General features: G+C 41.9%; 1 protein-coding gene across 2 annotated transcripts in view; it reads left to right on the forward strand.

The window, feature by feature from the left end:
• The first annotated feature begins 9,172 nt into the window (after positions 1-9,172).
• The window catches only part of LAMA1 (laminin subunit alpha 1), a 100,207-nt gene continuing 82,193 nt past the window's right edge, over positions 9,173-27,186 (forward strand). Inside the window, exons 1-2 of one of the 2 annotated variants that reach the window (XM_048289306.1) lie at positions 21,837-21,885; positions 23,339-23,404. Coding sequence is in view for 1 of the 2 variants with exons in the window: in XM_048289305.1 (XP_048145262.1) it covers positions 9,183-9,267 (85 nt within the window). In the remaining variant the exon portion in view is untranslated. Of the gene's footprint in view, positions 9,268-21,836; positions 21,886-23,338; positions 23,405-27,186 lie in introns of those variants that run through there. The other variant, XM_048289305.1, reaches the window with a different exon arrangement.

A 27,186-nucleotide genomic window follows, 5' to 3' on the forward strand; every position in this document is an offset into this window, starting at 1 on the left:
TAATGTTTGAATAGTAGAGGATGTCTCTAATAGCATTAAAAAGGTGAAGCACAGAGATTTCCGTTTCACAATTTCCCATTTTTATCCACTTGTGAAAATTGAGTTAAAACACATGTAAGGGTGCCCATAAGGTAGCAGCAAAGCACAGTCACCTGCTTTTATAGACAGGAAAAGTTGGTTCTGGTTTTAAAATAATGCTCTCTGAACCACACATTGGGACACTCCTACCGTTCCTCAAATTAGGAACCCGAAATAAATTTTTGAATTACTATTTTTTAAATGGCTTCTGGTTTTAGTTTTAGGCAGGGCTAATTTCTTGTAAATTGGAGGTGATAAATTATTTAGTTTGCTAATAATGGCATTCCAGATAGGTGTAAGGCACTTTCTTGCAATAGCAGGAATGGCAGTTAAGGTTAAAAAATAGCTCACATAATGCTCACATTTCCTCCCACATTAATAAAGTTAAATTGCCTCTTGAATTGGATTCTATGGCAAATTTCTATAACAGAAGCTTAAAGCTGACATCAAATTCGTGTTTAAGTGTATAAATAAATTACTTAATTTTAAAAGCTTCAGAAGACAACTGGATCTGTTCATTGTTCCACAAGTTGGACTAAGGCCACATATTTAAGATCTTGGCTTTCATCTTATGCCTTCTTGAAGTTTTATTTCTTGCATTATCTCTATATAATCTACAAAAAAAAAAAAAAGGTAATGAATCCTTGTTAATTTCACACCAAGATCCTTTAACACAGATTTTTTTGCATAGGCAGGTGTATCCTCTGAGCAGGAAAATCTCACCACTTGCCAGTAAAAGATCAACCACCAGAACAACACTGGTGTCCTACAGATCTTTTCCCAACTGCATACCCGACTACACTTGAAAAGAAATGTGAAATCACTGAAGAAAAGATCAGAGGGTGTGATTAACTGATTAACTCCTATTTAATATTTTTTGCAAAATAATAAGGAAGCAAAAATTGTCCACAAACTCCAACTGCTCCCACAAATTAATTGTGGTTTAAAAGTATGAGCTAAATTATAAATTCTCAATCCACTCAGAACTGAGATGTTAGGAGCATAAATGAAATGCCATTTAGCTTGCACATCTCTGTGAAGGCCAAGTCATATTCTCACTGCTTTGTAATACAATCTGAAAGTGAGAGGTTTGGATCCTTCAAGTTCCACAAGTCTTTCCCACAAGATCATTTTGGAGAGGAACAGTAAGATTTTTCATGCTTGTCTTGGTTTGAAAGACAGGTGTCTGCTAAGGAAGGCAGGAGCCCCCCTTGGAACGGCAGATGCGACCCCCTTTCCCTCCGAGTTATTATAATTTTGAAATCAAGGGGCTTTTAGGCAAAGATGTGGGAAATAGGAATAACAGTTCTTTACTATTATATATCTATATGTGTATAACCAGTCAAACAAACAGCAACAACTATGGCAGTAACAGCAATCACAAATCCAGTCCCAGCCTTCTCGGCTGTCAGGCCCTTTCCCCTCGGGTGCAGTTCCGCTCGCAGCCGGCAGGGGCGCTGGCGGCTCCCGGTGAGCAGGGCAGGTGCGATGGTTCCCCCGCGGCTGCAGGGGGCGCTCCGGAGCGAGCTCGGGGAGCACGCGGCACCGGTGCCCTGGGATCCCGGGAAGGGATGGAACAAAGGCTTCACAAACCCCTGGGCAGCCGATCCCGGTGTCCGGCCGGACCCTCGGGGACAGCAGGCTGGAATGGCAGGCTGGAACGGCAGGAACGAGCACAAATCCCGGGTGGCAGACGAGATGTATCCAAACTTTCCAGGTGGGAAACCCCTGGAGGTCTGGGAAGGCACGTCGAGCACGGCTACAATGCAGCGAAGGCTCGAAACAGTGGCGGGGCAGGGCGGCCACGGCCCGGCTCCCAGCGGGGCAGGGAAGGTGGGCTGGGGATCCTGGGTTTTTTCTCCACAGAAGGAAAAGCAGCTGACGAAAAACAGCCTCCCTCTCCAGCATTCGGGACCGACTAACTGCACACGCAGGTGAAACAAAAGAGTAGCCAGATGCACCCCACCCCCTGGCTAGCTCTTCGTTTTTCTTAAGTATGCAGCCATTTGTCCCCCTAGCAACACGTATGGGGAAAATTCCTTTAACAGAAAAAAAAATAGGAGAACTCCTAAAACCCCAACAATGCTGTTAACATTTGTTCTTCATGTTATAGATGTCTCTTGTGAACTTTACTGTGGTCATTCTTTAGCCTGGATGGGCTACTGAAGCCTTCAATCTCTTGTAAAGTTTAATCGAAACATAAGGAAGAGTCTCATGCCCAGACTTGGAAGAGCATTATGGAAGGGTAGTTGCTGATTACCTGTAGTGACAATATTGTATTTGCTATTGCCTATTGGTTCCATTTTTTCAACAAAAGAAAAATTAATGTTAATTCACTGTGATCTTTTGGGGAGGAGTGTATTTGCCATAATACAGTCAGTCCTGTTGGATAATAACCACAATTTCCAGCATGTGACCTGTATTACAGAAAATATGCCAAGACTTGCCTTCAACATCATTGATGCCAATGAATCTATTCAAGCAGGACGACAGCAGAAACCAATTGTTATAAACATAGTATTGGCTTCTCGCAAAGTATTAAGGTAGATATTATATAATGTTAGAAATGCTTTTTGCTGTGTGGATGTAGTTTTCTCTCATTTTAGCAAGAATGTTAGCGAGTGTGAGCAATTAAGATAACCTCCAAGCGAGCAGAGGATGAGGCCCGAGAACCTGCTAATCAACACTTTGTCCAGAGAACAAAAGGGCCCAAAGGCTACTCCAACCGGAGAACGAGCGGCCAGGAGAGTCCGAGAGCCCTTATCACCGCTCTGTCCGGGGGGCAAAGAGGCCCAAAGCTGCAATCAGCCCTGACTGTCTGGAGAATTAAGAGATCCACCCTACCATCGACTCATACCTAGCGGGCCCAACCCCAAGAATCAAAAGAAATAAAACCACAAGGCAGAAGACTATGCATGCTCTAAAAAGGCAGAACCAAGGAGTGGCCATGCAGAACAGCTCCAGGAAGAGTTTTAATATGAATAGAGAACAGACAGTAAAAATGGTATAAAAAGGACTCACCTCTAGCATCAGGTGCGCTCTTGGCAGAGCACCAAGGCACCCAGCCGTTATCCCTTTGCTTTATTTTATGTGTCTCTTATTGTCTTTATATTAAACTCTTTAAATTCTAACAGGAGAGTGAACCTCGTTTTTTGCACAAACCATGCCACCCTTTGCAGGAACAGCTTTGAGTTACCCAGTATCTCTTGCTGTCTGCATCTCCTGCTTTGAGGGCCACGAAGAGACCAGCTACAAGCAGTGTCTCTATAGTCAGGTGCATAGGCACAACACAGGCATGTGATGTACTTACCACAATATAAGGAAATACTTCTGTATTCAGTTTCAAAACAGAGAATCTGAGACAACTGCACTCATTTCATTGGGTCTATCCAATGCTGCATCAAAGCAGGGCTCCCAGGATGATGAGATCTAGGAATTACAGTCTATATTCCTCTTCTTATTAGTGTTTTATTATTAAAGCACTTTTATTATGCTAATACCTGTTGTGCCTTTCTTATTTAAACTGGGGAAGGACCCTGCACAACCAAGCAGTGATGATGCTTCTGTGTGCTCCTAATTCCTGTCCACATCTCCTTCTTGGCAGGGCTTTTGACCTCTTTGCTTGGTACCTTCTTCTGAGCAGCCTGACAGGAGGTAGCTGGACCCTCTGCCTTTAGCTCCTGGGATAGATTACGTCTGGTAATAGGAGGGTGTGACTGACTGTTCACAGCCCCTGGAAAGCTGGATGAAGGGTACCACTAATCCTAGGTGCTGTCAGAGTGAGGGACATGGACGTGCATGAATATGGGGCCGTGTATCAGGCATGGGTGATAGCCCAAGCTTTAAAAATCCTCTGTGTTACGGCAGTTGGGGTTCTGAGAGAAGTATGAATTTACACAGTTTCCTGGTTTGTTCTGCTCCCTCTTTGTGGCATCCAGACTGTCCTGGAGCTCCTGCTTTTCTCCAAAGCCAGCCCTCCTCTCTAGTGAGCACTTCAGTCCAGGCACCTCCTGAAGTCAGTGAAGCTTGTACCATGAAGCAGGCAAGCCTTTGCGGGACATTGCACTTGGGCACAGCTGACTTGGTGTCTTTTCTGGCTAGGCAGGAGGCACTCAATTTGCTTGTGCCTTTTCCACTGGCCTATGACAGCTTTGTGCACGCTCCTGGAGCAGCTGTTTTGCAGACTCCTCTGAAACAGCAGTTTTTCTTGAATCCTCATGGAAGCCTTGTCATCTTAGAGACAAATAACATGGATTTCAAATTACAGCTTGAAATAATTTTCAGGAATAGAAAGGGCACGGACTTTTGCTGCTGAAGCAGACTATCAGGCTACCAGCTGAGGAATACCAGGAGGAACCTGGAAGATGTCCTGGCCTACATCTCTTTTCTTGGGTTGCACTTCCAGCCTGTCAAGCTGCTGAGGTAGTGTCTCTGTTGAGAGGAAGTTGTGGGCAGGGTGTGCTGTGAAGAGCTTTTTGCTTTGAATTTACTCCTCTCTTTAGTCTGTCACAGCTCAGATTTATTAACCTCTGGACGTACTTCTCTGAGGGAGGGAGAAATATACTTGAAGTGTTCTGGGGAACAGCTGAAGAGTTATCTAAACCAGCTTTTAGTAGTGACTGAATGTTTATATTAGCAGCAGACAGGCAGTTTATTGTATTGTTTTTACCTCTGATTACAAGTGATAATCATTTCCAAAATGCTTTTTCAGAACACTTGGGTGGTGCTTATGAGATAATGAGGCAGAGAGGCAGAATGGATTGCAAGTATGTGTAAAAAGCTCAACAAAAACCAGCTAAAAATTAGAAACTCTTTGTTGTACAGTACAGCTACAGATAAAAATCTTATTTAGGCTTTTGATGTAGCTCTGGGTGTGTTTGTCAACTGGTTATAACAGTATACCTCCTTCTGGAAACTATTCCAAATTCCCTACCCCAATTCCAGCAGCTATTGCATCAGTGATGTTCACAGTGTAGAAATGTCCCTAAACGCATTGGGAGTGGGATGGATGGTAAGGTGGGATGGTGGGACATGCAAGTTATTAAACGTTATGGATGAGGAAAAGCACAGCACCGCTGACAGCTGTGAGTGCCCCTGCTGCCCTCTGGGGTCAGGAGGTGACCTCATGCTCCTGAGGGGCCTGAAGGGAACCTGACATTAACACAATAGCTCTGCCTTTAGCGCAGCAACACAGACAAAAGCTGAAAAAACATAATTGGTGCTCTCTTGGAGTTTACTTAGGTGCAGGATAGCAGAGTGGTTCTATTCAGAGTCTGTATTTGGGTTTTCTCCGTTTTGAGCTCTCCCAAACCTCTGGTTTTGCCAACGGCAATGTTTTTGTCCATAGGTTGTTATCTGTTGGATGGTTGGATTAACATATTCGCTTTGTGCTACATCATCCTAAATATCAGGATTTTCTATTTCTTTCCAATTGAAACAGTCCTTAAGACAAAAGTAATTAATGAAAATACATCAGAGAGAAAATGAGATTTTAAGAAATTCCCTATAACCACGTCTCTGAGTATTTTTCTGGGTATTTACAGATTTTGTCTTACATTTCAAATTTGTTTGCTTGTTTTGTTTTGTTTTAATTAGCAAGACCAGTAAGTGTGAGGCATTCAGATATCACCGTTCCTAAAGTCTGTGCAATCTCTGTCTCTCTTTCAAGTGAAGCTGGAGCAGCAGCAATTTAATTTTTCTAAATATAGATGTCTCCTGCACTATTTGAATGTGTAGTTCTACTAGCTGTCTTATGCATATATGATATAGTAGCATTCATAGTTTCTGTTTGTGCAGATGGTTTCCAGGGAATGTATAAACACGCACAAAAGTGCCCTAAAATCCTTTCATTCTTGCGCACGTTTCTTCACTCATTCGTGGTCTTACCTGTACCACGGCATTCCATTTTCTCATTGGGTTGGTTTGTCAAAGACTAAGAAATTTCTAATCTTCAACTTGCAATACCCGATGCACTTGCTCGGTGTAAATGTGAAGTTACACCTGCTTAAGAAGCTGAAATTCCCTTCTTATCTTCATAGTCACTCAAAGCTCATTAGAAAACTATGTTAGGAAAAAATTATATTAATGGTGCCATACCTTGAAAAGAGGATCCTTCTGATTGCCTGGTTTTTTGTAATACCAGCAATGAACTGGGGGAAAAGGAACAATAGAAAACACAGTAATCCTCTTCTCCAAGAATGTACATACTGAAATGAAATTTGAGAAGGATCCGTTTTCCTAGGAAATGATTATAATGGGCACTGAACAATGGTGATATCCTCCTGCAAACTAATTAGATGGTGGCTGTTTTAGTTGTATAGAGATGTTTAGTTAAACTATAATAACCAAGTCAGATGATAAAGTCCAGAGAGGGATTGCATTTTGTATTTTCTAGCTCTTGTGGAATATTCTGATGAGGATAAATACATGTAATAGTAAACTGGCTCTTATCATTTCATGGCTGTGAGATAGTACTCTTCAGCTTGCTGTTACTTGAATAAATGGTTAAACTGATCATAAAACATTAAACTGGCAGATTTTATGTTGCGCAGATGCTCCCTCTTTCTCTTTCCTTTGTACTTGGCTCCCAACTGGTACTTATGATCCTGCACAGAGGATTCCTTAACCTGACCTCTATGATTTTAGAACAAACGACACTTTGGCTCTTGAAATTTGTTGACTTTACTCTCCACAGATGTTTTGCTTTGCTCCTCCTTGCCTGTCCTGAAATTTAAGAAGTTCCTGGTGTGAGCAAAGAATGGATCTTTTGGAAGGGACAGATGTGGAGTGTTATTTATTTTCAGGCTCAAAGGCCTGTGATAAGGTTTTATGGCAGAAATTTTTCATTTTATATCTCCTTGACCCATAGATTTTTTTCTTTGCCTATGTTTTGAAAATAAACATTGCTATACTTTCTCAAGTATAACTCATAACTCTGAGTTACATGATAAAAAATTGCTTTTATATAAAATATGTAACTTACTATTATTTTCCTGAGTTTCCTGACTTCCCTGACTTCTTTGATCAATCAAAAAATCCCCAGCCAACCAAGCTGAAGTCCAAACTCTGCAAACAGCTGCCCACAATTTGAAGAATGCACTTGCAGCCTAACTCTACTCATGCAACTCACACATATTATTGTATTTTGAAATATGGTTTTTAATGCAATACCACAGAGAAGGGCACAAGGTTTTCTGAAAAAATAAACAGCATTTTTTAAACAAGCTTACTTTCTTTTCTTAAAAAAGAGGGATTTCGCATTTGAGAGATGGTATTTGTTGACTAAAATTCCCCTGCCTTAACCAATTTTTGGCATAGAATTCTTTTCCCAGGAAAGTGTTCCTTGCTGCACCTTCCTTGAAATATTCATTAAAGAGTATTGTAGATATGAGCTTTGTGACCTGACAAACCTTAAAGCAGTAATGCCTAAAGGAGATGAACTTTCCTGATGTACTGAATAAATGTGTTTATCTTGAGAAATCTCTACAACCTTTTTGCTACATTTTATGCTAGTTTCATGAGGTAGCTGATTATTAAAAAGCAGAAAAGATTTCCTATGGGACAAAAAGTAATCAACCTCATAGTTTAACAACTGAGGAGAGAACTCATTTAATTTACAAACATGGCTGATTTGTTGTGTTTATGTGAAACGGGGGCTGAAAAAATATCAGCACGGGAACTTATTTTCAAAGGTGGGGATGACAAGTTTGCAGGGAAAGTCTTAACAGATATTTATTTATTTATTTAACACGTGAAAATATCAGCCGTATAGAAAAGTTGTTTGTTGAATTAGCTTAGCAGTGCTTTCTCCCTCCCCACACTTTTACCTTGTTGTTTCGTATACTCACCTTTCCCCTTCCTCCTCTCCTTGCAAAAATCCTCAGTTCAATAACTACAGCTTTCCAGAACGTTTTAGGCACGGGGCTCGGGCTCGCCGCACCCCGCGCATCACCCGCAAGATGCGGTCGGGACCGCAAGTGCCTCGGGGGCGGTGTTGGGGGCCGGGCACGTGCGGTGCGGGGCGCGGGGTCCCTGAGCGTGTGAGGAGGGGGGTGTGTGAGGAAGGGGGTGTGTGAGGAGGGGGGGTGTGTGAGGAGGGGGGTGTGTGAGGAGGGGGGGTGTGTGAGGAGGGGGGGGTGTGTGAGGAGGGGGGGTGTGTGAGGAGGGGGGGTGTGTGAGGAGGGGGGTGTGTGAGGAGGGGGTGTGTGAGGAAGGGTGTGTGTGTGAGGAGGGGTGGGTGTGAGGAGGGGGTGTGTGTGTGAGGAAGGGTGTGTGTGAGGAGGGGGTGTGTGTGTGAGGAGGGGGGTGTGTGTGTGAGGAAGGGGGTGTGTGTGTGAGGAAGGGGGTGTGTGAGGAGGGGGGTGTGTGTGTGAGGAGGGGGTGTGTGTGTGAGGAAGGGGGTGTGTGAGGAGGGGTGGGTGTGTGAGGAGGGGGTGTGTGAGGAAGGGTGTGTGTGTGAGGAGGGGGGTGTGTGAGGAGGGGGTGTGTGTGTGAGGAGGGGGTGTGTGTGAGGAGGGGGTGTGTGTGAGGAGGGGTGGGTGTGTGAGGAGGGGTGGGTGTGTGAGGAGGGGGGTGTGTGTGAGGAAGGGGTGGGTGTGTGAGGAAGGGGGTGTGTGAGGAGGGGTGGGTGTGAGGAGGGGGGTGTGTGTGAGGAGGGGGGTGTGTGTGAGGAGGGGTGGGTGTGTGAGGAGGGGGGAGTGTGTGTGAGGAGGGGGGGGTGTGTGTGAGGAGGGGTGTGTGTGTGAGGAAGGGGGTGTGTGAGGAGGGGTGTGTGTGTGAGGAAGGGGGGGTGTGTGTGTGAGGAGGGGGGGTGTGTGAGGAGGGGTGTGTGTGTGAGGAAGGGGGGGTGTGTGAGGAGGGGTGTGTTTGAGGAGGGGGTGTGTGTGTGAGGAAGGGGGTGTGTGAGGAGGGGTGTGTGTGTGAGGAAGGGGGGGTGTGTGTGTGAGGAGGGGGGGTGTGTGAGGAGGGGGGGTGTGTGAGGAGGGGTGTGTGTGTGAGTGAGCCCCCGGTGGTGCGGGGCGGAGCGGGCCGGGGGCGGCGGGGGAGCATATAAGGCGGGCGGGCTCGGCGGGGCAGGCAGCGTCCCTCCAGCGGCGGCATCAGCGATGGGCAGCGGCGGGCGGCGGCTGCTGCTGGCACTGCTGGCGGCGACTTCGCTGCTGTGGGTGCCGGGGCAGGGCCAGCCCCGAGGTGAGCGCAGAACGGGGGTGCGGGGCTGGGTAGGGCAATGCAAAGCAGGGCAGTGCCTGACGGGCTGGTCTGCAGCCTCACGCCGCGTCCCGGGGCAGCCTTTCGCCCCCGCGGGGCTGGGGGGAGCCTCGGCAGTGTCCCCGTCCCCGCCGGGCACCGCGGTGCGGGGGCCGCGTTGGGCTGCGAAGGGAGCCCGCGGAGGGAGGCGGGCTCGGTCCGGCAGTGTCGACCACACTCTGCCCGACGGCCTCCCCCATCTCCTTTCTCCCTGTTCTCTCCCCCATCTCCACGTTTTGCAGCCGCCCTCCCCCACTTTCCTGGAGTCCTTTCTCCTCCCTCGGCGGCGGGGGCCACTCCGCCCGGCCGCCTCCGGGGCCGCCCACTCCCTTTGTGGGAGCCGGGAGACGCTGTGGAGCGGCAGAAACCCGAGGGAGGGGGCGACCCCGCCGCTGCTCGCTCCTGGGGCAGGGGGAGGGCAGCGGCGGCCCGGGGAGCCCCTGGCGCAGCCTCTGTCCCGGCGGGAGAGGGGGCAGAGCCGGGCACGGGCCGCAGTCCCGGGGGTCCCTCTCTGGGGAAGGGAGAGGAGCCGGCAGCCCCGAGGGATGCCGCACGCTGTCGGTAATATAAACCGCATTAAGCTCTGTTATAAGGAGCGGGAAGTGTCCTAAACCACTTTCCGGCCATGAGACAGAGGTAGCACGAAGAAGTAATGGAGATAATTTACAAAAGTTTTCTTATTTTTTTCTTGCACGTGGGCTGGCCGGTGCGTTGTGGCCGAGACACCGGAACGCTCCGCGGCGAGTTCTTCCTCTGTGAATAACTTCACCACACGCATCTTCTTTGTTCGAAGTGCTGTAACTCGGGTTGTCCTGGTGAAACCCAAGTTGCTGAGCACATCGGCTCACTCTGTTGCTGGGTTTCCAGTAGCTGACTCTGCGACGTGCTGGGTTATGATGGGAAGCGCTGGTAGGCACCAGATGCTCTCACCCTTGGCTTGCGTCAGCTCCTGCTGGGGTCCACAGCAGAATTTCTGCCGATCCCTACTCCCTGTACATGAATCCGAAAAAACAACAACAAAAAAAAAAACCAACAACAACAAAAAAGAAATTGAATGGAAAATGGTTGGAAGGCATATGTTGTGCAGATGCATGGCTTGTTTTCTTTATGGTGAAGTATGGTGTTTGAGATGGATGTAGTGTGGGAGATTAGCATCTGGATGTTTACAGACTGCAGTAAAACCGAGTGTTTATTAATATAATTATGTATACAAAATATCCTCTAGGTAAAGAGGACAAAATCAAGCCCAAGTAAATTTCAGAGACCATGTGTCTCAGCTTGTAAATAAATACAATTTACTTCTGTTATGAAAATTCAGTTGTAGGAACAAATGAAATGCCAGACAAAATGATATAAATTTTGCTTTTAAATTTCTTTTTAAGGTAGCATCTTACATACATCAAATAACCTTAATTCAATACTAATTCCTATTTGAATATATACGATAGCATGCAGTTTAAAAGGTAGGAATTTTCCCGAAGCTAGTCATGTGTGGGTGACAAGAGCCAATATATTTTGTTTTTTCATTGACATTTTCAGTGATCTCACTGTAGTAATGTACAGCTTTGTATATTAGCCCACGAGTGCTAGAGGCATCCGGATAAAATACTTGCTTTTTATATCAGTATTGAAGCTACCAATATATTTGATTGCTTCTAAGCCACCCCTCCTGGGGATATTTAAATTCATAATTAGATTCTTCTAGTTGAAAGATCAGGTCGAGAGACCATTCCTCCTATCAGATTAAGTTGATAGAATTTTTTTTCTCAGCGTGAGAGCACAGATCATCTGAGGAAGCTGAGTTTCAACCCCCCTGGTGGTAAACTGCCTTACAAAATCCACAATTCAAGATAACTGATCCTAAAACAATGTGAAGAATGCGATGCAGATTAGAATAGCCATGTTACTTTTACAGAAAGTAAACAACTGAAGCTCAGACTTGTAAGCATCGTGATGAAGTAAAAATACATTTTTAAGTGAGGCTGGAAAGATTTCTCAGAGCAGTTATCAAGAGAAGTTTGGGGAAAAGGTGCATGGCCATGGAGAGTGCTGTGGTAGAACTCAAAGCATTTCTTGTTTTTCTGTTTCGGTTTTGCTTTTGTCCTGTCAGCAAATGAAGAAACTGGGGTGTACCACAACTGCAAGGGTCTGTCAGAAAGTGCTGAAGTCCAGCCTAGGAAAGTAAAAACACTATACTAAAGTCATTGCACTGAACAACTTTGAAAGTTAATGATTGGTTCTTTCAGCCTAAAGATTAATATCTACAATAGCTATAAAATGTAGTTGGTATTTTAACTACAGGTGTTTTGTTAAAGTGTCCCCATCATAGTGAAAAGTTTGGTTTGTATTTTCAGTCGAGTCTTTTGTATCCACTAATGGAGTAACTCTTCATGAAATGTGTATCTCGGTGTCTAGATGCAGAGGAATTATTTTACAACATCAGAAGCGAAAAGCTAGTTTGGAGGCTTGTTGTAGCAGCTTTGCTCTGCTGGAATGCATTCTTTGTTATATTGGAGTTAAGTGATACATGTCTTCAAAGTAGAAAGGCAAATCAGTTAATGATTTTGAACACTATTGCCTATATTTCATAAATTTGACTCTGCCACTGTCAGGTGATTTTTCTATAATTAAAAAAAATAAAATTCTGCTACTGTAAACTGTGGTAGTGTTAACTTGGAAGGCTACAGTTGTAGACTAAATATTTCCTCGGCTGCATCTCAGTTTGTTTATGTTAGCTGGTGTGCTGAAGTAGCCTGCTCTGTTGTTCCTGTCTGGGGTTTTGGATAAGTGCTGATGCTCAGGGAACTGAATGGCCCCGGGAAGGTGCTCCATCTGGGCAGAGATAAACAAAGGTATTTCACATGCCTGTCAGCTGTTGGATTTCAGACCTGCCTTGCTTCAAGGATCTGGTTTAGTAAGTATTCTTAGGCTATGACTAATATACAAATTGCAACATTATGGTCAGCAACCACATTTTTTTGCTAAAATATAGGTGATATAAATCATGTTGTTAAAGCACTTTCCCAGATTTATGTGGGAGATTTATGTTAATCTCCTTAATGTGAGGTGGCTTGAACCCACATCTCCAATCTCTGAATAGAGTGTTCTATTACCAAGTTGCTGTGACAGGTAATGCAGGGGAGGAGGAGAAGTGTAAGAGGTCTCTCCAGACCTCTCTTTGAAACTGAGCTACTGTACAGCCGAGATAGCCAGTTTCCTTCCAGAAGGAAAATGGGCAAGGAAAATAAAGCTGATGCTTTAGCTGGATCATTAGGGTGCTCAAGATGTAAGGAGAATACAATTGCAGGCCTTCATCTCTTGTTTATTTGCAACAAGCAGCAATAAGGTGTCTGACTTCAGGAGAAACTCTTTTATTGTACCAGTGTCTGCTGGGGTTGGTTTGTTTGTTTGTTTTGGTTTTTGGTTGTTTTTTACTGGGTTACTCAAGCCTGGCACCACGCATGGGGTGGTTATGAACCCCACTTAGAGAAGAAGGGCTCTTTGGTGCTTAATTCAGGATGGTGAGTTCCACCTCAGAAGTCATGTGCTTTAACTGTAGGAGTGACAGCATTTGACAGAAGTTTGGGGTGTTGTAGATCTGGCTGTTGATTTGTGAGCCTATGTACGTGTATCTTACACTCTCAGCTGCCTCACTACAACCTCATGCATTCAAAGGTGTTTCGTGAAGTGTTACAGTTTCTTCTGACACTTTTAAAACTGAGAGGCAAGCTTCCAAAATGTACTTGGATGCCCAGAAAACTTTGAAGAAAGTTTTGGAGTTTCAAGGTGAGTTGGATGTTGTATTAAGTGCTTCTGTATGAGATGAAAAACGTACCTTAAGTACTTCACCATACTGCATCTTGGGTTCATGTATACTAGTGGCTTGAATAGACCTTGTTGCTATCAGTCTTAAATATCAATTTTTTTCCCAACATCTACAACAGAGTTAAGTGTTACAGAAAATGAAAAGGTTTCTATCCCCTGCAAAGTCTTGTCTTTTACTTCTAAATATTTTCCTTTAACATTTCTGCTATGCTTCCACCAATGTGAATATTGTTTCCTGATGAAAGAACACTAAAAGAACTTCAAGTCCCCTGAGACTTGCAGAACACTTAAAAGCAGTGCTTTTTGCAACTTACAGTGTGAGGCAGGAGACAAGGAGCTAAAGAGTGAGTCTGAGGCAGAATCACTTAACATTGTGGTAAGGTAAAAACTTTCTAATTTTTGGCAAAATTGGGTAGAATGGTATACTTGGCTTTAGTTTTCACTTCTTCCTCAGGGTTGGAAATCTTAATTACAGTGAACCTGTACATCCCTTGTGTCTTTGGGTAGGCTAAGTAGCAGGGCCCCAAGACCCTTATTAGCTGTCCACACTCTTTTTTAATTTGTTAGATTGTGTGAGAAGTCTCACATCCACCCACAAAGGAACACAGGATCAAGGTGGAACAACCAATAAATGAGAGAAATGAGCCCCTGCCAGGGCTGTCCTCTGACAGCCACCAATGTGTTATGGGAGCAGCTCTTCAGGGCTTACAGGATGGGGGTGATAACAGTCTAGAGGGGTATGGGACTCATTATGGCATACAGGGGAAGAACATTTCGGGATCACACACAACTTATTTTGGGATGAATGGAGGAAGGGCCAAAGATGGAGGGGATCAAAGTGGTTTAGGAAAGAGTGAGTGTGTAGGGAGCCATAGTGTGTGTGTGTTATGGGTGGTATGTGTGCAAGGCGGTTTGTGGCTCAGTGATGGGGGGAGCTGTGGGCTGCAGGGGCTCACATGCCAGGTACCAGCAACAGGGGAGATCTGGGGGCTGGGGAGGCCACAGTTACTGAATACAATGAGGCTCCAACTTCAGGTATTTAAGAAATCTATGTTGTGGATGGGCTTTGAAGAAAGCCATATCTGTATATGAATATGTATTTTTCCCTGGAGCAGGGAAGAGGATGAAACCATTGGTGGTGGTTGCACTTGTGTGTTTTTGTCTTTGTGCATCTGCATGGCTGGCCATATGTATTTGCATATATCCATATGTCCATTGCATTATGTGTGTGCCTGTATCTGTGCCTGTTGGGAATATGTGCACAGCTTTACTGGTGGCTGGGCCTGGGAACATGGAGCTGCAGTGGCCATGTCTCTCTCTCGGCCTGCAGGACTTGGTACACCCCAGCAAAACTCTGTAGAAGAGCAGATGTAACTATGGAGCTCTTGACTTTCATTTCCTCTGAGTCTGTTTGGCTGTCAAAGCATTAATGTAGTGGGCTTTGTTCTATGTAGTATTCTAAAAAGGTCAATTTTAGATGACCTGTTGATGATGTCACCTCAAACAGAGGCCACATTGCGTGACTTCAGGAATGCTGACTTTGTGGATACCATTGTGTTAATGTTATAAGGTTCCCTAAGTTCATGATAAGCAGCACAAATATATTTTGACACTTTTATTAAATAGAAATGAGGCTTGATCATATTAAAAGGAATTTGTAGTGTAAAAAAATAAGTGATCTCAACTAGGGGCAAATTTTGCTGATTGAGACCTGACTTGTGGTTGGGGGAGAAGAAAGAACTGAGAAATGTCACTTTTTTGTGGTAGTCTGAAAGGAACATTGTAGACATTTTGTGGGGAAAATGTTGTGCTTGGCATTGATTAGAGCCCTAAATTTAAAACCTGCTTTGCATTTTTTCCCCTCCTTTATTTTGCAAGAAATCACCAACAAGCCACAGACCATTTTCTTTTTTTGTGGAGTACAAAGGTAAGTGGCAGAGAAAAATCCCATGAAAGCATTCTAGGTTAGGCTGAAGATTAAGATAAAAAAATACTAGTCTGTTGTAAATATTTTCTCCATTCCCTGAGGGCTTAAAAAATGCATCTCTAGAAATTCAGGGCTATCAGTGTGTGTTGATCAGTTGTTGGTATTTGCATCAGTCTCACAAAACCCCTTCAGGTGGGGTTTGCTGCCTTCCCCCACTTATTTTTTTTTTCTGTCCTGCAGACATCCCTTCCTGACCAAACAGAGGAATAGTGTGTTGCAAAAGTTTTGTGAGACAAGATTGGTTAGGTCAGCTTGCAGGAATTGTGATTTGTTAGTTGGCATAAACCTCAGGAGCACATCAGCCAAAGCTTCCATGTATTTATGCTTTTAGGTACTTAAGTGATATCTCAGGGGCTCTGTACTGTACTTCTGAGCTTGAGGATATGGGTACAACTCCCTGGCTTTGAGATTTGAGGCCAGTGCTTCATTTGCTTGTGTGTCAGAGCAAAAATAAGGCTAGGTGTATTTGTGTACATTCATTTAGTTACTTCTGCTATTTAAGGACTTCAATGATTTCTCAATCATTCTGTGCTCTTTTTTAGAGGCAGGAAAATACTGCTTTTGCCCTGAAATGTAATTTTTTAATGCACATTTTTGAGTATTAAAAGCTATAGACATAAGTTTTACAGGAAAACTGTAAGACTTGTTCTGTTATTACAGTAGATATAAATAACTGAAAATGGGAAAGCATAAAATTGTAAGACTATAAACTAACTTTCAATATTCTAATAGCAAATAAGTGTAGATGCAGATAATTTAAACTTCTCTTTCCAATGTGAAACAGCAGTTACAATTTCTGAGAAGTGCAGGGCAAAACATACCAATAGAATGCTTTGGTTTTACCTGAAAACCTGATTTTTAATTTTTTTTTTAAGTATCTCTGGAAAATCACTACTGTTTTAGTGGCCATGTGAGCTCAGAGAGACATTGGAAGGGAGGTGGATTCATGGCAGGCATTGTCACCCACTGCCCTTTCCACAAGTTCAACTTGGCAGGCTTTGTAAAGCTGCAGCTAATGTGGGCCGATGGGCTCATGGGCTGACTGGGTTGGGTTTTTTTTGTCATTTCTGAGCTTTTCCTACCAGGCAAAGGCTGAGAAGATCTCACTGCTGCTTTGTGTAGGCTGAGTAGATGTCAGCCTTTAGCAATAAATTCCTTCTGTTTTGTCATCTTTAGCTTGTTAGCTTTTGCTGATTTTTTTTTTTTTGTCATTTGATACAGTAACAACTCTGTCAGAGATATTCCCTAACCAATTCTTTTAGATTAAATATTCAGATTTGAAAGTTGTTTTGCTAGCATAATATAATTCCTGTCTGTGAGCTCATTTATTGCATCTTGATTCCCGCATGAGAATAAAGGTTAAAAAGCTGTTTAAGAAATGGTCTTCCCACAGTGGAAATTGGTTTTTTCTCCTTGGCTCTGCCTGCATTTTTATTGCTGCTTGCTCAAAAATGACCTTGAAAATAGGCCGATGTCCACTACCTTCTTTATTGTATTTCTGTAACTTCTATTTGCTGAAAGTCTGAGAGTACCTGTACACGTAATTCGAAACAACTCCTCAGTCTTGATTTGATTCTTTGATTTTTTTTTTTTTTCCTTGTGGATCTGATGAAGCAAGAAGTTTTTAATAGCAAAATCCTAGCACTGCAAATGAGAAGGGTAGGTCTTGCTGACTGCAAAAAAAATGTTGGAATTCAGTCATTGAGCATAAATGCGAATTGGAGCTGTCACTGATGGTCACTTAGATTACTATTGATTGTTTTTATTACATTTTTGAAAGCATGACTGGAATTTTGCCGTCACAAAACCCTAAGATGTGTGTAAAGAAATGTTTGCGTGGGAAGGAGAGGAAAAAGCCCAGTAGCAACTGAGACATCCAGTGCAATTTGATTGTGGCTGGGTGCAGCCTTGCCAGGGAGGACTGGAGCAGGGATCCAAGTCATACCTCATTTTTTGTGCGGATGCTGGCAGAGTGAGCTTTGCAGCCAGGGCACAAGGTGTTGGGCAGGCTGGGTGCCTGGGAGAATGGCAGCCCTGGGGAGCCTGACTGCACCTCTGGTGCTCCCTACCCAGGCAGAGCTGCTGCCAGGCTGGATGGCCAGCCAGGCTTCACTGACTCCCCCGGGTTATCCCAGATCCATCTAGGGGTATCTAGACAGTGAGTGAATGGGGGGAGTCTAGCACCAGCAGTAGGCTTGTACTTGAAAAACCGGTTAACTGAATTCCCCCTTCCTTGTTTCTTTACAGAAGTGAGAAATCCAGCTCCTGAAAGTCCTTCACTACTGATAAAACTGTGCTAGAGAGTCCACTGGTTTTTCTTGTCTAGTTTTAATTCAAATACATGAATAGCTAATGTGTGTTTTGTTATTCTGCATGCCACACCATTCATATATTTTACTTCCCTTTACAGTGCTGTCTTTTGTGCATATCTTGCACTGCCTTAGGAGGAGAGGGCATAAAAGGCTTGTAACTGTGCACCAATGCCTCTGATGATTAAGTTGTTTCTACTTTATTGGCTGAGAAGGGCTAGATAACAGAAGTTTGACGTGAAGGTTCTTTGAATTATCAAGATCTGTGGAAACCCTGTGGTTTAAATTAGGGTTGTGAAATATATGCTGTTGAAATTTCTAGGATTCCTTTTATTTACTTGAGCTTGTAGTCTCTCAAATGTGTGCTCAATGCCTTCTACTAGAAAACACCCTTTAAAATATGCTAAAGAGATAAAAATTTTGATGGCAAAATGAAGGATCAAATCAACTTCACTGACTTTGGGAGAGTTGCTGTGGATTTACGTTACATCTACTGATACTTCTTCATTCTTTCAATAGTTGCTAGCTAATGCATTCATTTTGTGTGTCTCTTTTTTAATTACCAAAGTAGTTCAATTCATTCCTATGTGACAACGTCTCTTACAAGATAAAGAAAAAAGTTTATATAAATAGAAAGCAAATCTGTTGTGTTGCCATGATTTTTTTACTATAACTGGGTTATTTAGATATTATCAATAAATCTCACTAAGACTTGATCAGAATTTTAGAAACTGTGCATTTTTTTGCTAATGCAGAAATGTGAGCTTGATACTGAAATTGTCTTTAGATGCTAACATGAATTTTAAACTAAAAGTTACAGGAATTGAGTCCTTTCCAGACCTATCCCAATTTATCTTCCTTGAAGTTGGTTTACAGTGTGTCTGCCAATGTTCTCCAGAGCAAGTTCATCAATGCTAAAGGCATGCAGCAAATGCAGAGTCCATCCTTGGATGACCACTGTTTACTTGGTCACACTAGGGGCAGCTTAGTTTTGTGCACATTTGATAATATTGTAATGGGAATATTTCTAATTGAACAAATGATTCTGCAAAGTACAGTGCAGGTCTTCTGTGAGGTGGAGGAGGCAACCCTTGGCAGGCAATGAGAAAGAGATATATGTGGTGGGGTGGGGAACTTCCAGATGTATTGTGTATTGACTGAAGGATCTTTCCACCGTGACGAGTGGCAGGATGTGATCTAAAGGCAGTGATGAAGCAATAGGGACAAATCATGGCTGCTGGAGGACAGCTGTGTTCAGTGGCTGTCTTGGTGTGGGTCAGAGGTTGCCCATGCTGATGTTTATCTCCACTGATGCGCCATGTTGCTCAGAAACTTCACTGTGGGTTCTTGGTGTAAAGGTCCGCTGTTGCTGTGCTGCCATGGCTAACAGTGGTGACAGACACATCCAAGTTTGGGTGTTTCTGGTAGGCTGAGAATCCTGCAGCAGTGATAGGAAAAGAGGGTAGGAAGGGGATTCTTGGTGGTACAGTGGCAGGGAAGAGGTCAGGATGTTTGCCTCAAGGAGGAAAACCATTTTGTATACCGCAGAGTATCAACAGATTAAACAATCTCTCTAAAATCTGAGCAGCCCTCCTTCTCTTTTCTGTTCTTAAGGACAATGGGAAATAAACTGCCCACTCTGCAGCTCTACCAATGTTGCTGCATTTCCCGCAGTCATCAGCAAAAAATGTTTAGGGTGTTTCGGGCAGGATCAAACTGTGCCTTGCTATTATTTTAGTGTCACTGTAACATTGCTGAATTTTAAATTAAACTACTTGAACTCTCAGTCTGCTAGAATTTCCCTTAAAAATTGTGCTTTGGGCTGAAATGCATCATTCTTGTTTTCAGGCCAAAGGCAAAATACTTTCAGAACACTTGATTAAAATTCCATGTGACTGGTGGAGTTCTTGAGCATTAATGGCAGTACAGAAGAGAACTTTAAAAAATATTGTTTGCTTTTTCCCCCTCCTTCTTAGTTTTTGAATACTTAAAATTACCCTTTTTAAGGAATTTATCCTGTGTAACACAAATGACTTTGAATTTCATGAAGGCATTTACTGTAAAATAATGAAATAAGAATCTGCACATGGTGGGAGTTTGAAACACAAAAAATATGCAATGGTTGACTTGCTACTAATGTTTTTAAACAGTTGCAACTTGTGCCTTGTACATTTGTATATCTGTGTGCCTGGAGACCAGCAGATGTAACACTAAACAAAGCATGGTGGTTTGCAGTTTTACATTGTTGCCTAGAGTAAAATGCCTAGGGGAAAAAAAAGTAGCAGGATGTATTCTGCTTTTTACAGAGAGCAGAAAGCCACCTCTATAGCATGTTGAACAGTAGGTTACTACTGAAATTAAAAAAAAAAACCAAAAACAAAAAAACCCGACAGATTTTTCCCAATTAACCTTTAAAATCAGAGATTGCTAAATCTTGTCAGTAGAGTTAAGGGAATGACCAAGTTTTGCATGTCTTTGGGGTTACACAGTTGCAAATCCTTTCAGGTCCATTCAAGCTGGAGGAAATGTGCTTCCTTTTACCCAGGAAGATCTGGCAGTGATACAGGGCTGTACATGCCCTGATAATGGCTTTGTGCCTGTTGGAATGAAAACATTTTTCTTCCGTGTCTGGAAACAGGAGAACTAGTAGTTCTGAGATGCCAAAACCTCTTCAACTTGAAATAGCTTTTGTTAATAAATAGAAAAATTCCACTTAATTTAAATAGAAATTTAGCTTCATCTAATGCTGCTGCAATTTCTAATACTAAGGAAGTGACAAATCTTTTCTTTTAAATTAAGTGAAATAAATTTTGGGTTTATGTACAGCTAGTTAATAACAAGCTTTCACTAAGTGAAAAATACATTTCAGAGTTCCTTTGTAGTGCACCAACTTCATCTATGATCACAACTAACTGATGATGCCAACTGACTCAAGGGCATTTCTAAGGGTTTTAACCTTCTTAATGTTTACATGGGGCAAAAAGTAGTAACATTTTGTTTGGCTGTGATACTGAATCACAGTACTGAAGTGAGTAGGACCTCTAAACCTTTAAAATTCTTCTCAAGCTCAGGTCTCCTAGAATTTGCAAGTGATAAATGGAAATTTAGAATTAGAAGAGGGCTTATAGATACTTGGGTCATAACCTCCTTTCTATTATAATGAATGATTTGGTATGCAGCCTAAAGCTGCACATTTATGCATGCTAATTTAATTAGGATTAAACCCAAGAGGATTTTCGTTTACAAGTAAGACAGTTGCTTCACGTTGAAAACTGGTGATACAAAAGTTCATGGGGAGATATTATTTAAGGAGTCATATTAAGTGGGAGTGGGGAAAGTCTACTTTGGGTCCTCCATCAGTAAGAACAGAAATGTTTAGTTTTGTTGATATTGGGCCACATCTTGAGTGACAAGTGACTGCCATCCCTAGTCTTTGACATGCCAGTCACACTGCCAGCACTTCTGTTCTGTTTCTCTAAGCTAATATTGTGTCTTAGGCAGCATATATGCAAAACTGACAAGACACTGAACTCTAATAGCTGTGGCTTGTATTTACCTCAGGTTTGAGGGAAGATTGTTCCCAACTGATGACTTCAGAAAAAAGCTAGTGTAATGCTAAAAGAAAGAACAACCTCCAAACCAACAGGCAAAATGATGCAGACTCCTCAATGTGTGGAAAAAGCTTTGGGTGAACAAGAAAGAACTAATTTCATGGTCTGGCAGGTTTGTTGTTCCTTGGCAGCCTGCCCATCTGTCAACTTTTGGCTCTTTTGCTTCGGTGTAAATGCTGTGACAATTTCTGGGCAGATTCCTGAACTGGCCAACGGCATATAAAAAAATCAATACTTGCAAGACATGACTTGACAGAAGAAATATTGATTATACTTTGGAAATGCATGATAGAATACTCACAAATTACTTACCTTTCATATCAAGTTGTACTGTCTGATGCTGAAAACTAGCATGAAAGTGAAGTTTCTTTTCATTCTACTACCCCTTAGTTTGTTCTAATTGAAATATGCAATAGGTTACTGCCAATATTGATGGTATTAGCAATTTTTGTGATAGGATTTCTTATTTATCCCCAGGAACTTTTTGGTTTTTTTCTCAAATCCCTGAAATCTGTGAAGGAACCAAGCCATAATATTAGAAACCACATTCAGGGCTTGGATGTAAGCTGTTAAACCTATTGAATTCACCAGTGTTTTCTATGCTCAGGCTGTCAAAGATGATGCTCACTCCTTTGGGAAACAAGGTAGCTCATTTGTAGGAATGTCTGGTTGGGGCTGAAAAGCTCGAACTTCTTCAGTTTGAAGCATTTGCACCCTGACCATGTCTTTGCATCCTTATTCTCTCTGCTTTCAGTTTAAGTACATATGTTGAGACAGTCTCTGTGATCTACATCTGTGTTTGCAAGCTGAGCATGAACAGACTCAGAAGGTGGGACATGGTGAAGTTTTACCAGCTAACTTGTTAACAATTAACTTTCTAACTGAATTTATAATACTAGTTTAGACTGAGTACTAACACTAAAAAAATCTAACCCATCTGTGATATTAAAAATGCAATACTTTTTGTAAGCAAACACTAGTTACTGTATAACTGAGTGGACAAGCTTCAGTTTTATTCTGCAGATGTATTAGTATTACTTGGCTTTCCCTTTTCTAAACATTTAATCTGGAAGTCTGGAATTTCTTTGTTGCGGACATTTTTTAGTGAGTTTGATAATTCCCTAATTTTATTCCATTTACCTGATACTCCTATTCCCAATACTGTTGTATGTTGGGAAATTTAGCATCTTGTAGTGAGCACTTAATTGGGACATGTTGCTTTCCTTATTCTTTCTTTATCTTAGTTTTCCAATGCATTTTGTATATAACATGCTTCATACACTTTGAAATTCAGTATTTTTTTAGAGCTCAGGTTTTCTGCCCTCCTTTGGAAAAGAAAAAGCACTTTTTTGAAAAAAACTTGTTCAAATTCTGTTACATTGGGCCCATCAACCTGGCTATATGCTGGTGTTTGGGAATTTTAAGGAAGACATGGAAGTTATGCCAGACACTTGCTCTTTAACCTTCACAAACTATATTGAGGAAACTAGTTGTGGGAGAATAGTACAGCTGGCATTCATTCTTGAATGAGCAAACTTTTGCCTACTTCGTTTGCAGTCTGAGTTTGGCAGAATTTTATTAATTTGTAATAAAAGTGTAAGTGTTGTAACTTTATTAACTTTACTAATTTGCAGTGTTGTAATTATTTTCAATACATTTCTGAGCACTGAATGCTAGTTAGCACATCATCTAGCCTAAGGCAGAGCACGGTAGGTAAAAGGCTTTTGCTGTAGTATCCTGTCTGCATTATGGCTCTCATTAATAATGCTGAGTACACATAAGCAACTGAAGGAAAAAGTATTTGGCAGAGAAGACTTTGCCATTTAGAAGAAGGGGCAAGGTTTCATCCTCTGTAGCTTGCTTGTGCTCTAACAGCTTGCAGAGTTCAAACAGAATGTTTTTTGTTACATTAACTGCTGTAATGAATTTTTTTGTTATCCTTTTTTCTGGTGCTCCAGTTGGATTGTTTCAGTGGGATTTGCGAAAGCTTGACTGGATCAGAGCTTTAAAATAATCAGCAGACTGTTCTGAAAGCAAGTTGTTGAGTGTTCAGCAAATGGCTGTAATCTGTTTTACAGATAACCTGAACTTATCCCAGGGTCTGATGTGGAGTATACTTCTTTTCTGTGAGTGACCAGGCTCTGCAGTACAACAGATCATGATCTTTTACTTACCTTGGTGTGCAATGCAAACAGAACAGCGATATCTGGATAAAAATACTAAACTTATTCTCATGTGTGTTAACAAAACTGTCAAGAATTTAAGAAGTTATTCTATTCCAGTTGGTGCTGATGAGGTCTGAAGATCCACACTGTTGGAAAAATGCAAACTGCCAAGAACTCAGAAGGGTAAGAAGTCTAGAAAATGGACAGTGGGAAGATTGAGAGGGTTGTTTACAGAGTCTGGAAAAGTGTGTGATAACAGCCTTTCAGGTAAACAAAAGTTGTAATCAAGATCATGACTGATCATGAATGCAGCCAAGAGGACTGAAAATTTGTTACTTTTAAAGTGATAAAGTGCCAGACTAGACTTGTCAGGGATGTTGAGGAGTATCTCTCATTGGAAGCTCTTGAGAACAGATGGAACTTAGAATGTTCTTACATTAAAAGCTGATTAAATTAAATAAATGTAGTCTTCACCAGATAGTATTTCTGTGATTGACACATTAGTCAGCTTTGTTCTACAGTATGAGAAGAAATAGAGAACGGGTTTTAAGAAAAGATAGTGTTCTGTCAAGGTAGAGGCTTCTTTTTAATCTGAAGTAGTTTTATCTATACATTGCAAATTAAAGTTTGCAGATGTTCTGCTAAAATACCCCATACTCGTCAGTTAAATCCTGTAAACTTGATGTTTTGCTAGCAGAAATTCTCTTCTCTGTAGAGCTACAGCAAAAGGAGTGATCAGTTTTCAAAATAATTTCTAACTAGTGGCTTGCTACCTAAACTTGTTGTGTAAGTTGTGGTGAAGCTTTCAGCTTTTCAAGTGGCTTAATGCTGCAGCTAACACGTTTTCAGGCAACATCTCCACAAAGTGTATTATAAGGCAGTTTGAGTGTTATACCCCACATTTCTTTCTGACTCTAAGAACAGAGAATTAGTACCTTAATTCCCTTAGTTAGAAGTTAGCAATTTCAGCCCATTTATTTTAGGGAAACCAGCCTAGATATTTGATGTGATTACAGGGTAGGATTCTGATGAAAGTGCATAGAGAAGGTTAAGCTAGGGATGCTTGCTGGTAAAATATAATGAGGATAAATCTGTTGAGCAGGCCAGGAATCTGAACCCAAGCCTGATGGTTCCAGGGCTTTTATTTAGTAAACTCATTTAATCCAAAATTGAATAAGACAGAACAACTAAATCAAATCTGTGCTATTGAAAACTGAGAATGTTATAAAGAATGTGACCTCAACTTCCGCAGTGTAATGCTGTTACATATTTTATGCATTCAAATACTGTGACATTTTATTACATTTTGTCCTTAGTCCATTCTGTTCTCCTGAAGTGCATCAAACTATTCTGAACAACTGTCACTGTGTACTCTGTAAATGTTTTCAGTAAGTGGAGAATCCATTGCTTGTGAGCAAACCAGCATTGCCGGCTTGTTGTGAGCTGCTGATTGCCCTAACATTTTTAAAGACACAAACTTGCAAATGAGACCCCTTCAAGTATTTCTGTGTTCTGAAAAATGACGCAATAAAAGCTCATTGTTACTGAATACATCAGCTCTTTATGTTTTTTAAGTCAGATCTACTTTGTTCACTTGCGAATTACTGCTTTATTACACTCAGCACAAAACAGCCAAAATACTTAAAGAGAAATGAGGCTGTTGGCATTGCTGAATGTCTCAATGTTGCTCACTGAAATCTGGTTTAGAGTCTGCATTGTATACACTAACGAACAATCCAGAAAACTTTCTGGACTCGGTTCTTGGCTTGTTTCATATATTCTTTTGTGTTCATTTCCCATCAGTTTGTCTTCTTTGAAAAAAAACCCCAACAAACTCCCTAATTTAGTTAGCTTCTAAGAAATATCAGACAGATCAGTGAATCTGGATTCAGAAGGAAACTGTCTTAAATGTGGCCTTATTGTAAGAGTTTTGCCATCCTTACTGTGTTGATTTGGATACAAAAATGTATTATTGTCTTTATTGTGCTTATTGAACATATTTGGTGATGTAGTGAAGCCCATGTAAAGCAGAACTCTCATGTGCATCCTTCTGTTTGTACAACTGTTTGTAGAAGAAATTATTTTTATCAGCTATGCCTCTGCAAGGAAGATTTTTATTCTGGGGTCTGTCTCACTTTCTTCACGTACCATCTGTAAAAAGTAGTTTTACCCTGTCTGTCACATTGTGAAAATTCATACAGTTAAACATGGTCAAAAACACAGATCATGCATGCATTTTGCCGAAGTGCACAAATCCACTTACCTTCTACCCAAAACAGAGCAGTGATGAAATATTATTTATCTTCTGATTGAAAGAATCATTAATCAGAAAATGAAATTGGGGTTTCATTCAGATCTAGCTGTACAAAATGCAGCCTAGGATCCTACATTGAGAAAACCTAAATGGAAGGAAGGGAAAAAAATATGTCTAAAGAGCCTTTGATAGATGGCACACAAATGTATGTGATTTTCATATTTGCATTTAGTGATGGATATGTGCTATGGGCTCAGCATGGAGAGTAAATCTAGTGTTGTTGGACTGCAGTGATGCTGCTTTACATGCTCAGGGTATCTGAGCTGGACAAAATGCTCAGTAAGCCCAGGTGTGTCAGACCCATTGCATAAGTACTATGGAATGATTATAAGTAACACGATCTTCACGTGTGCAGTGAATCAGGTGTATCCAGAATGAAACAACAGATATGCACTGGCCACAGCTGGAGTTGCCAGAATCTTGGACATGTCCCACATCCTTGGAATGCTTCTTGGTGAGAATTTCAGGGTGCTTGGTAGTCTATATATGTAACAAAGCAAAAGCTTACAAACCTGCAAAGAATTAACTTGAGTCTCCAGGGAAGGTGATGATATTTACATCAGCAACAAGGAGCTCATGAGGACTTCTGTATAACGTGGTTTAAAGTAGAATAATTCCCAAAGAAATGTAGGCTGTATGCTGGGCCATTAACTTTACAATAGAGGGATAGCTGTCCTGGCTAGAGATGTCTTTTACTCAGGCAATCTATGATGACCTGTGTGAATTATCAGTACTTTGAATCTGCCCCAATAGGCTGCATGCTCCACCTGTCCCCGTTCATTTTGAAGAATCAGAGTCAATAGGCACACACTGAAGCACATAAAATAGAAATTGCCTCATCTACCTTAAAGCTCGTTGCCTGTCTTCTTTTTCCCTGGCATACTGCATGCCGACCAACTCTTCATAATTTAAAAATGTTACAACTGGCTTCATTATGAACAAGGTTTTTCCTGAGTTTTGCTGAAACACTAATGCTATGTCCTTCACCATAAGTTCTGCCTGCTGAGCTATACATACAGCAAATTCATCTAACCTCTGAATTAGTTCTTGTCATTTCCTGAAGGATTGAACATTGTAGAGTGTGGATGTGACAAATTCTGCCCTATCCACATTGCAGGTCACCTTACTAGGGATGTAATTCCCTCCACTCCCTCTGAGCTTGGAGTGTTTTGTCTCTGTCAGAAAGCTCTGAATGACATAATTCTGACCATGCCCTCTCAGATTTTCAGTTCTCTCTCACTGAGTTTTAGTCATGCATCTGGCTAAAACCAAATCCTCACAAATGAGAGCAACTTCCTTGAACATCTAATGAAAACATTGTACTCGGCTTTTGTGCTGAGCAGTAGTGAACCCATTGTTATTCTTTCTCAAGGTCAAATTAACATCTATACACTTCATTTTCTGGCATTGGGGTGTGTGAGAATCCCTGGTTTGAGGCAAATGAGCATCAGAGTAGCTGGAAAAAAGAGAAAGAGTTCGCCTTACCATGAAAAGAGCTGGCCAGCAGTTAGAAGTAAATGAGTTTAATTTAAAAATTCTTCCAGCTTTTCTCAGGACTACCACAGTCTCTTGCAAAATGCTGAGCAGTAATTCCAAAACAGAGATGGGTCTGATGGTGGAAAACTGAAGTAACAAGCACTTAAGTGCTAAG

This window comes from Corvus hawaiiensis, chromosome 30, assembly GCF_020740725.1.
Source record: "Corvus hawaiiensis isolate bCorHaw1 chromosome 30, bCorHaw1.pri.cur, whole genome shotgun sequence".
In the NCBI taxonomy this organism is placed as follows: domain Eukaryota; kingdom Metazoa; phylum Chordata; class Aves; order Passeriformes; family Corvidae; genus Corvus; species Corvus hawaiiensis.